Source organism: Doryrhamphus excisus, linkage group LG18 (genome assembly GCF_037039965.1).
Source record: "Doryrhamphus excisus strain RoL-2023G ecotype Guam linkage group LG18, RoL_Dexc_Guam_v1.1, whole genome shotgun sequence".
NCBI classification, from domain to species: domain Eukaryota; kingdom Metazoa; phylum Chordata; class Actinopteri; order Syngnathiformes; family Syngnathidae; genus Doryrhamphus; species Doryrhamphus excisus.
Genome location: NC_136374.1, coordinates 12,399,381 through 12,411,397, shown reverse-complemented (window position 1 = coordinate 12,411,397; position 12,017 = coordinate 12,399,381). Strand labels below are relative to the sequence as shown.

Below are 12,017 nucleotides of genomic sequence, written 5' to 3'. Positions count from 1 at the left end.
CAAATACAATACTTACAGTATTAGCTTGCACGAGGACGTCAGTTAACTTTCCTCGTTAACGTATGGCGCACACCTGTGGCCATTCTGTCAACTGAGCACACTTATACACACAATACAGCGTTCGTCTTAGTATATTTAACAACTATCCAGTTGTCAACACTGTGCAAAATGAGTGACTCGTAGTATAAATACGTTCACCAATGTTGCCAGATACAAAAATCACCAGTTATAGAAGTTTAAAACTGAGTGAAATTATATATACCGCATTTGGCGTTGCTCAGGACCATCTGCGGCAGTAAGATGTTACCACAGAACAGTGTCGCTTATTATGCAGTTTTACCTTTAAATAAAATGGCACTTTGAAAAAAAAATATGGCAGAACAGCACCCCCTTCTGGTTGTAAAGAGGCACGTGACACAATGCACAGCATCAACAGCAGAATGTGTCCTGCTTGTGTTTGCACAAAATAAATTACCAATGAGCATAAATGGAGGCAAGAAAGCAAAATTCAACCAAAATTATCACGGCACCGACTTGTTAATACGCCAAACCTTCTGTTCTTTGTGTGTGTTGTTCCTTCATTTTGGATTCAAGTCAAAAAGAACTAGCCAGAACTTGCCAAGCAAGTATTATTGAGGTGACAGTTGGTGTAGGGAATCATTGCACTACAACAAACTTTGTTTTTTTTTTTAAATTTTTTTATTTTTTATGTGAGACAAAAAACTTGTGAAAAGAAATGCAGAGCCAACAAAGACTGTACATGTTCAATTGAAACAACATTATCTGTCAATATCAGAAATACATGTGCATAAACAAAACATTTGTTTATATTCTTGAGAGCTCTATATGACTTTGGGAAGTGTTTCCTTGTACAGAGTAACTCAGTCAATATATTTTCCATTAGCAAGAACACATAAATGTTGCACTGAGGTCTCCACTCACTTGTATAGAAATTTTGAGAAATAATACTTTCAGTAGTGACTAATTCGGCAGCTTGACAAATGGTGCCGCAGACAAAACAAGAAATAATTACAAATATTGTTACAGAGATTGTATACAGTCTTTAAGGAATAAAAGGTCCGCACTGCACACACTCTGTATGACTATGTTTAATCAGCAGATATACCAGGGCAAGAATACAATACAATTGCCTATATTGAGTATGTGAAAATAAAAATATGAAGCTATTATTCATTCAACATTGAGGATACATATTTAGCATTTAAGTGCATGTGAGGGTACAATATTAATGTTGAAATAACAGAAATAGCAGAAATGCTTCCTAAATGAGTCAGGGGTTGTTTTTTGTTTGCATTTTTTTCCAATTTAAAAGGGGCAAAAGACTTAAACGGTATCAGTGTTCCTGGCCTCTACCACCTTGGCAGCTTTGTCCCTGTAGGATCTTTGCTCTCCCACTTTGGCCATCCGCTCCTCCTCTTTTTTCTCTTTCCGCAGCAGCCGATAGTTGAGCCCCATCCCCATGAAGAGGAAAAAACTGGAGACGATAAGGAGGATCCCGCAGCCCTGGTACGTGTATTTGTAGTCATGATAGATGTCCTTAAACTTGCCTGCAAAGGTAAAAACATTGGGTTACATTTGAACATTAGTGTATTGTATAAACAATGTTGTTAGTTACCTAGCAAAGGGGGCCCCAGCAACACAGGTCCGCACTCAATGATAGTGACCAGGCCAACGGCACTAGAGAAGCGTTGGGCTCCCACCAGGTCCATCAAAGTCTCAAACAATACCGAGCTCAGCCAGCCAAAAGCAAAGCCAAAGAAGATGGCATAAATGACAAAGCCTTTGTAGTCTACCGAAATGGGAGCCAATACGTGGCAGACACCATTGTACAACACAGAAGCGGCAAAGAAGTACTGAATCCTGGGTCGAACCCACTTAGTGTTGGCCACGATGCCCATGGAGGGCCGGGCGACCATGTCAACAAACGCCAGCACCGACAGCAGAAACGCTGCTTTCTCTTTAGGGATCTCTTTACTCTTCGCGTAATTACTAAGGAACACCAACGGCGCAAAAAGTCCGAAGAACATAATAATATTGCCTGAAATATAAAGCAGAAATCCACGATGCTTAAACAACGATAGGTCAATGAAGCTGTTAATAATCTGCGTCATGCTCCTCCTCCCGACTGTCTTCTCTGCTGGTTTGGGCTTTGGTCCGATTGGCCTCATGAGGGACCCGGCAACACAACAGTTGAGCAAAAGGCCACCTAGAATGAGGAAGCTTCCTCTCCATCCAAAACGGTCATAGAACCAAGTGTTGAGAGGGGCCAGCGTGGAGAGGAAGACCGGACTACCAGCCATGGCGATGCCATTGGCGATGGGGCGCCTGTTGTAGAAGTATTTCCCAATCATGGTGAGGGCGGGGTTCAGATTAAAAGACAATCCCAAACCTAAAACACAAAGAAATTGAGCAGCATGTTGTAAGAACACTAGATGGCAACAGTGTGCAAAATGACTTACCTCCCACAACACCAATACAGAAGTACAGGGCTTGGACAGAATTGCAGAAGGAGGCAGCAATGAGGCCCAGACCAGACAGACATCCCCCCAGCATCATAACAGGACGACTCCCATATTTGTTCACCAGGATACTGCTGATAGGTCCTGAGTGTCCAAAAAAAAAAAAAAAAAAAATCACACACATTCACTTTTTTTTTTTTTTTGTTCTGCAAGTGTACATTTGTCCACAAGAGGGCCACAGCAGCACATCTGTGCTGCAGCAAACCCCAAAACAACTTCTGCAATCATTTTTGTCAGTGCTGCACTGCAGTAGATGTTCTTTCCAACCATTAATAACAGGATCTGTCAGAAAAACCACAAGAGCTGTAATGAAATAATCATTTATTTGCCTCTGAGATGCATAAAAATTGACAGAGATGTAATTTGTTTGTGGGGTCTCCTTAAATTGACTCTAAATGCGTTTGAAAGATGATTGGAAGTTCAGGCGTGGGTGTTTTGTTGTGTGTGTGTATGTGGTTGAAGGGTTGTGTGTGGCATGCCAATATTATACACTTTCTTGCAAGGCTCTAACCTTTTGTGATTAAAGGAGCATTTTTTAAAATTTTAAGCAATATGTCTGTGGTTGTACAGAAGCTTGAGAAAGACTTTACAACATGTAAACAAATAACAAAAAACAGACGTCCACCTATGGTTTGCAATACCAGGCCTGAGTGTGTATGAGGGCCCACAAGGAAGACCGCCTCTATGCCAAATCTTTCCACTGCCCACCACGCCTAAATAGAAACTGACAGTTTTTGTTTAGAGGTTGTCCAAACTCATTTGCCAGCACAGTGCAAGACAAAGGGTCTTTAAATTGTAATGCAGCCCGACTCCGCACTATCAATGAGTTCTTTCCTCGTGGGCCTGTGGGGAGAGCTGCTCGGGATAAAAAGGTTGGAACCGAATTGGTGTAGAATATTATGAAGGTAATGGATCAAAAATGGAAGGAGTACAGAGGTGCGCAACAGTGGCTTGCTAATGAACTTGTCCCGTCGACATGCACAGAATGTTGAGTGCGGAAAACGTCACTGTCGCAGAGCAGGCAAACACACTTCGCCTCACTGAACTTGAAATTGCGAGTGTTAGTTGTGTGTGTTTACAAGTGAATATTTGCATTCATTGACAACGTCAGTCGTCCTCGGTGAAATGTGTCGCAGTACGATAAGAAGCTTTGATGCATTGATGGTAAACATCCTGCTTGCTGATGTAATGAGGAAAGAGGGATTAAGTTGGACGTGTAGTTTCGCTTGCATTGGATATGTTAAATAAGCTATTGTTGACTCAAACACTAAACCTTCAATAACTTGCCTTTACATAATGTATGAAGCTATAGTATCCATGCACAAAATGCACCATGCCCAACTTTACTTTTATTGTTTGCACATCTTCCAACTGCACTTCATATCAGTTTGACGCACTAAGAAAATATGTTCCAGAAACTTTCCTGACACTGCAAAAAGTGGACCGCATCATTTTTTTGCTGTTTATCTCATTTTGAAATAAAGGGAAGTGCAGCCATTTTCATTCCAGAGATGACAGCTGTGAGGAATGGCCGATGCTGTTCTCCCTGTGAGGAATATCATGCGTGTAAACAAACCTTATCATTACCTGCCTGTGTGACATCATTCTTCTCATCAGAGTGCACTCAACACTCTCTACGCCTCAAAAACACAACCAGAACCATGCCTTTAACATTAGCATATTTGGAAAATTTGCATTAGATTAGCATATTTGTAAAACATTACAAAATTTCTGGGCGGCACGGTGGTCTCGTGGTTAGCGCACAGACCTCACAGCTAGGAGACCAGGGTTTAATTCCACCCTCGGCCATCTCTGTGTGGAGTTTGCATGTTCTCCCCGTGCATGCGTGGGTTTTCTCCGGGTACTCCGGTTTCCTCCCACATTCCAAAAACATGCTAGGTTAATTGGCGACTCCAAATTGTCCATAGGTATGAATGTGAGTGTGAATGGTTGTTTGTCTATATGTGCCCTGTGATTGGCTGGCCACCAGTCCAGGGTGTACCCCGCCTCACGCCCGAAGACAGCTGGGATAGGCTCCAGCACCCTCGTGAGGAAAAGCAGTAGAAAATGAATTACCAAATTTCTTTGTTTTCCTCAAGCTGCTGTGCCTCACACTTTGAAAATCCCATTCTAATGCATACAACATAGCAACAGGGCGTAAAGACTACTTAAGGGATTAACATAATATGATTAAAGCATTATATTTGTAAAACATTAGGATTTATTTTGTAGTACTCACCTCCGCCATACGTGACCGCTAGCATGATCGAGGAGATCCAGGAAACCTGACTGCTGGTCACATTGAAGATGGCCTCAATCTCTTTGAAGAAGACCGTGATGGACTTGGGGAACGCATAGGAGAAGCCAATAGAAATGAAGGCACCAGCCACCACCATCCAGCCCCAGCCACCCTCAGGGGGTGTGTAGCCAACAGGACCTCCGACAGCTGCTGGCATTTTTCTCGAACAAACGTTGGCTTCTGTATGTGGTGCAAATAGGGGTACCTCTGTAGGAGAAAACAAAACATAACATTGTACATTTTTTGAATGAACACAGCCCCCACATCATGTCAAATTGCACCTACAAAGTAACATGGCCTGCAATAAACATTGTGTCAATGGGTGTTAATAGGATTTTCTCACACTCAGGAGGGGTGCCACTGAGTGGGGGTTGAAATAAATAATAAATAATACTTACAAAAAATAATAACCTGAAATAGATACTTGTAAAAAAAAATTCTTGATCAACAGTCGCATAGTGGACGAGTTGTTTGCATATAGGCCACACAGTCAGGATATCGGGAAGACCTGGGTTCGATTCTCCGCTTGGCCATCTCTGTGTGTAGTTTGCATGTTCTCCCTGTGCATGCGTGGGTTTTCTCCGGGTACTCCGCTTTCCTCCCACATTCCAAAAACAAGCTAGGTTAATTGGCGACTTCAAATTGTCCATAGGTATGAAAGAGTGTGAATGGTTGTTTGTCTATATGTGTTCCCTGTGATTGGCTGGCCACCAGTCCAGGGTGTACTACGATTCTCGCCTGAAGACAGCTGGGATAGGCTCCAGCATACCCTGCGACCCTTGTGAGTATAAGCGGTAGAAAATGAATGAATGAAGAATATCAAATCGATCCAGATTCGATCTTCAATTGTTCTGTATGCAGAATGAAATGACTGTATGCACATTACATTACATTACTCCTATATTGTATTAGTATTTCCACTTTTTTAACACTCCAATTAATGATATCTATCCAATTAACAATTAGCCCTATAGTCCACAGGTATGTGGTCCACAACAGGTCTCTGATTGGCAGCAAGTCAAAAAGCATTGGCATTGATAAGAGTGGTTGTAAACAACCTCCTGATGTACTCGCACTAAGCCCATTTGAAGTATCATTAGTGGTCAGCATCCAGCAGCCTCATCTTCCTCTGCATGCACTGGAAGCCCGACTCAGCTAATGGTGTGAAAGTCATATTGTCACACTTGTTTACAATGAACTCATCAGCGGTATTAATGCTAGTTGCCCCTTAATGCTATCACAACATTGGCTGTGCAATATACCTGTGAATACATCATTTCCAGATTTTGGAAAGCAGTCTCTCTTCAATTATCACCTGCTCTGTCTGCTTAGTCATTCCGATGAATAAACACATAATTAGAGTTTGGAGTTTTTGCAAGGGATATGTACATACATGCATGTTTTAAATCACCATGACCAACCTTGCCACTATGACCTAAGTGCACTTCTGTGTGTCTTTAGTCGGAAAACAAATGTTTTCCTAAGCATTCTGCTAACTGGACAACAGGGCTTAAGACAGAGGATGCTATTTACGAGCTGCATGCGCTCCCACCTGCTGATCTCCCGCTGTCTCACTTTAGTGGTGATGAATAAGAGTCCATGTGCAGAGTCAAACAACTTGCTGTGTTGTTTACACTGGGGAGGCCACTCAGGGAGAGCATCGATCAAGACCATGAAGACGAGAAAGTCACACTGCTCCACAGCTCCCAGCCGAGTGGAACCATTTTGTACTTGATTTGCTTGATGAATTCTCTTATAAAAGACTGCTCTTATAAACTTATTGGATGGGCCGGTTCCGCGGAGTGTGGAGTAAATATTTAATGCGTTAAAGAACTTTTGTTATTGAGCTGGGATTTTGGCTGTTGCTACGCAGTTGTAAATGTGCCTCTTGGATTGAACTACAGACGCAATGGAGGAGGAACTGTCATATATATTTTTTTTGTTGTTTATGGCATTCATGCACACATTTAAGTATCAGTGGTGTACTTAAATAGTTATTACTCTTGAGACAGTTAAATGCATGCTATGTGTGAGTGAATGAATCAATTTCTTATTGATGCGTGATAAAAAAAAAATCAAGTTAAACTATATTAGGAAAGCAGGAAGTGAACAAATGTAACAGTTACTGATTGTAAAAGTACCAGATGGAGGGGTAGGATTTAATAAGCTTTGCTTCTTTCTACTTTTGGACATGTGGAACTGTGAACTGATTATGTGATGCATTCAATTGTAATCTGATGCATGTTCAAATGAAATAAAACCATTACCATTACCTTTTTTCCCCTGAGAAAACTCTACAAATATTATTTTTGTAGGGGTATTTGTTATTGTTCCAGTCCAGGGTGTACAATTAAAAAACAAAACAAAACTTAAACTATATTAGGAAAGCAGGAAGTGAACAAATGTGACAGTTACTGATTGTAAAAGTACCAGATGGAGGGGTAGGATTTAATAAGCTTTGCTTCTTCCTACTCCTTTTGGACATGTGGCACTGTGAACTGATTATGTGATGCATTCAATTGTAATCTGATGCATGTTCTAATGAAATTAAACCATTGCCAATACTATACTATTTTGTAATGAGCCACTATACATTATATTGCCATTGTTTTTATGTTATGTTATGGCATACTTTCTCAGGCATTAATGTACATACCACAAATGCTCTGTATATAACCAGGGTGTTTATTTACCTAAATCACTAATTGAACAGACAATGTTATTTCCCAAACAAACAACTTGCAATATTTGTTTTATTTTACAAACTGTGTATGAGAAAGATGAAAGAAAAACATACCTTGTTTTGGCCATAAAGTAATTGTAAGTATATTGCTCAACACAGGAGCAACAGAACCAATGTTGCAATAGCGGTCAGGTGCAAACTGTTTAGACAGCATTAATAACACTGATGAGTTCATTGTAAACAATTGTGTTATATATAAATACGTTTGCAAGCAAGTGTGACACCCTGAAATATGTTAAAGTGCATACAGAGGTAGATAAGACTGCTGCAACTACTGTGAATTTAGTCCTGTGTAACTCCATTAATTAATTTGTAGACCACACACTAATTAACTGAAGAGGTCTTAACACAGAAAATAAGCACAGTACATCCCAGAATGACTGCAACTGTTGTCATAGTCGCTGTGTTGCTGCAAAGCTGAGGCACATTTAATAAATGGCGCAAATGTTCCAGATTTCCCCCAATGCCTGTTGTATCTCCCCTTTTGAAATCCAAAGGTCGGCACCATTGCAAGAAAGGTCGCTTGCACATATTTGCTGTCTGGAAATAGTTGCCAACACTTGCGCCTCGCGGGCTCTCAAATAGGACAATATGCAGGGGAGATTTCCTACACTGGTGTTAAAAGGATGAAAAATTCAGCAGTTGACTCCAGATGATGAATGGACAAGATAGTAAATACCGACAAGGCTCCTGATAAAACGGCAAAAAAACACTGAGATAACGGGAAAACACAATATTTCATATAAAAAGAATTGATTGCAATGTTTCTAAAACAAATTAGTGAAAGCTGCAGAGTCAATAAATGGACAGGTAGCGATAACCCCAGCTGGAACTTTAAAGGGCTAAATAAAGCAATGAGCAGCTTCAAAGTGGCTCTTAAACACACATACCACTGGAAGATTGCTGGTGGGGTGGGGTGGGGGTTGGAGGGGGGCTCTGTGGGAGTGAGCATCACTGCCAAAAGTATACACTAATGTACTTGCAAATACCTTATGAGTGTACCTGACACTGCCAATTTCATTGAAGTAGAATCTGTGACTATATTCATGCCAGTCACAACATTGTAATTTATGTTGCATATTTGCTACAGACACAAGGTATATTTAGTATTTTTTGGCAAACCTAGCATTTTGGAATGGCAGTACTCACATCCAAACTACTGCTACTTGTGCCTCTGGGCCAATATAATTCCATTTATTTCCAATTTGCTTTTGTAGAATAATAAAAATCCCACAAAAACATATGAAAAATCACTAAATGAACATTCAGTTTATGAATAGCATTAATAGCAATAGACGACTAATTGTGGTGGTTGTATTATTCAAAATAGATGAGTATTCTGTGTTCAACATTTACAGAGAAAAATGATACATTTTTATAATATGCGTCACGACAAGCAATGCAACTTCAGACTACGTGCACAACAAGATATTTTAAAAGTGATGTCTGGCTAGTGTTAAAAGTGTTAAGCATCTTACCTCAACTGGCAGGCACTCTCAAACCGGGCCAGATAAGCTCAGCGGGATAAGTCAACACAGATCATTGAACAAACTCTTTGAATATGTAGCGGAAAGAAATACACTGCATATATTTCACAGATGCTCCAGAAAGTGAGCTGTCGGTTTACATCCAGTCGGACAGCAAAAGCCAGCGGCAGCTTGGCCCTCAAACGTCATCTGTTTCCGATGAAGTCAAGTTGGGGAGTTGACTCAATGCCCAGATGAAACCTGGACCCTGTGGTGCCAAAACGGTTTGGTGGGTCACCTCTTATTGGCCAGGGGGGGGAGGCTTAGTACCATGGCTTTACAATGCCTGTCCCCACCCCTTTGTCATATGCAGAGGCCAGATTCATTCACGGTCGTGCCCTGTTGCATGTGTGACCTAAGAGGATATGCAACCGTGTCTGCGGTCTAAGAGATAAGACGCTTTCTGCCATACCGACTTCCTCTATTGGCTGATTTATCAGTCACTGGATATTAGTGACCCAGAGGGATCCGGTTCACCTCAACTGCAGATATTGTTTATTATGTGGAAAACACATTTAACACTTCATAGGACCAATGCGGCTAAGTCCCTTTCTTCTAAATTCTTGGAGCGTTTGGGCCTTGAGGAAAACTACACAACCCGGAACAACCATAAAACGTCTTTGTTAAAGAATTGTTGCACTACACAATGACCTGGGTCACTTTTTAATGCAACAGTGAACTGGTACCAACCTCGCATCCCAGCTTGGTAAACCTAACACAGAGGTCCTTTAAAAGAAGCCAGGTTTGATCTTAAAATCTGAAAGGGTTTCTCAGATTATAAAAGGTCTAGCATAGTCCCTCGGAGGAAATAACGACATGTTCTAGCATGAGGGATGATCAGTCCGGTAGCAAGAGCAAATCCATGACCTGCTCACTTTATCGGTCTAATTATTTTTAGTTTACCCGGGGAAGAGTCAGTAGGGAAGGAACAAAGACTTCCTTATCTGTCGCATCAAAATTTTAATCAACGTCCGCAAAGATTCTTTTTTTTTTTTTTTTTTTCGCTCTGTGACATCAAAAATCTCTTGGTGAAAGGGTTTGATTTTTTTTCAAAAAGGCTGTCATGCCGCACATCAGGGCTCTTCAACTATTTTTTTCTGTAGGTACGATTAGCAGGGAATGGGAAAAAATATAATTGATACTCTCATAATCCACATTTCATTCATTCATTTTCTACTACTTATCCTCACGAGGGTCGCGGGGGTGCTGGAGCCTATCCCAGCTGTCTTCGGGCCAGAGGCGGGGTACACGCTGGTCTGGTCGCCAGCCAATCACAGGGCACATATAGACAAACAACCATTCACACTCACATTCATACCTATGGACAATTTGGAGTCGCCAATTAACCTAGCATGTTTTTGGAATGTGGGAGGAAACCGGAGTACCCGGAGAAAACCCACGCATGCACGGGGAGAACATGCAAACGCCACACAGAGATGGCTGGGGGTGGAATTGAACTCGGGTCTTCTAGCTGTGAGGTCTGCGTGCTTCAAAAGGGTTAGCTTCAAAACCCTAAGGGTTCAAAATTATCTTAATTATTTGTACAAATTACTGTTTATGCTGTACATTGTTGTCATATTTGATGTCATCTATTTATTCTCCACATTGTTATTATTATTATTTATTATTATTATACGGGAGCCAGGCAACGACATTTCGTTGGCAATTTCACTGCTGTGTTATTGTGCAATGACAATAAAGGAAGTCTAATTAAGCCATCCATCCATCCATCCATCCATCCATCCATCCATCCATCCCTCCATCCAACCGCCCCGCCCGCCCACCCACCCATCCATCCATCCATCCATCCATCCCTCCCTCCATCCAACCGCCTGCCCGCCCGCCCACCCATCCATCCATCCATCAACCCATCCATCCCTCCCTCCATCCACCCACCCACACATCCATCCATCCATCCACCCCTCCATCCATCCCTCCCTCTATCCATCTCTCCATCCATCCATCCACACTCGGCCGCCGTGCAGCCCACAATCCACATTTAATTCCTAAATATGCCTCACACACTTAAAGGAAATTTTGCTTTTTTTTTTTATTCTTTTATTTTTCATTTTATTTATTTGTCATCCACAATTCTTATGTGAGACTTGAACACATCTTTTTCTTTTTCTGTTTGCACATTTAAAAGTGAGCCCTGAAAGAAGTTTGGGATGGCTCAAAAGACGTAGTAAAACTGCTTATTCCTAATTGTTCCTTATACACACTCATCTTTGCTTCCAAAGTGTTTTGACTTGCACATTTAATACCTAAGATTTGTCTTAAAATAACCTTAAACTGAATTGTTAAAAGCGTGTATCATACTAGTTAGTAAACCACACAGTAGGCTTATGTACTCTTAATTGTTTTCTGAGTGTATGATGCTGAGTTTCTCAGTGCCAGTGGGTTTTTTTTCTGCAGGAAGACATTCCACTCTATTTGTGTGTTGCTAGACTTCCTATAAGGTGAACCCACCGCTGTCACGGCAGCCTCTTTAACAGAATAAATGTTTCCTTACTTTGAGGTAATTGAGTTTTGAAACAGTCTGCACGTGACCCCTTGCAAAGACCTGGCTGCCTCTCGGTCCATCAAGACGAGATTTTCATTTGCACGGGTGCACACCTTGGCATGGGCAAAAAAAAAAAAAGGTAATTGCTGCCAACTTTTGCCCCACGAGCATCTCTTTCTGTTGGCCGTAGCACAATCATCCTCAGTCACGTCATGCCTTTATTGCTTCCCCGCTTGCACGGCGGGTATTGTTTTCCTAACCAACTCTAGTTAAGATCATGTATTATGGCCGTTAAATGAAAAGCTGTATGCGGTATACACTTTAGGGGCTCACACACAGTAATGAACGCTCGCACGTTGACGGAGAATGCAGTGCACGATGCCGCACAGCTGATTAGACTCTATAG

At 41.5% G+C, this 12,017-nt stretch overlaps 1 protein-coding gene across 1 annotated transcript; it reads right to left on the bottom strand.

Moving 5' to 3' along the window:
- Window positions 1-714: 714 nt before the first annotated feature.
- slc16a1a (solute carrier family 16 member 1a) lies at window positions 715-9,140 on the bottom strand. Its single transcript, XM_058054581.2, has 5 exons — window positions 9,061-9,140; window positions 4,780-5,046; window positions 2,481-2,624; window positions 1,637-2,410; window positions 715-1,568 (listed from the first exon to the last, which is right to left on the bottom strand). Exons 2-5 carry the CDS (start codon window positions 4,994-4,996, stop codon window positions 1,345-1,347), a joined length of 1,359 nt encoding a protein of 452 aa, XP_057910564.1. The 5' UTR covers window positions 4,997-5,046; window positions 9,061-9,140; the 3' UTR covers window positions 715-1,344.
- Window positions 9,141-12,017: the final 2,877 nt, after the last annotated feature.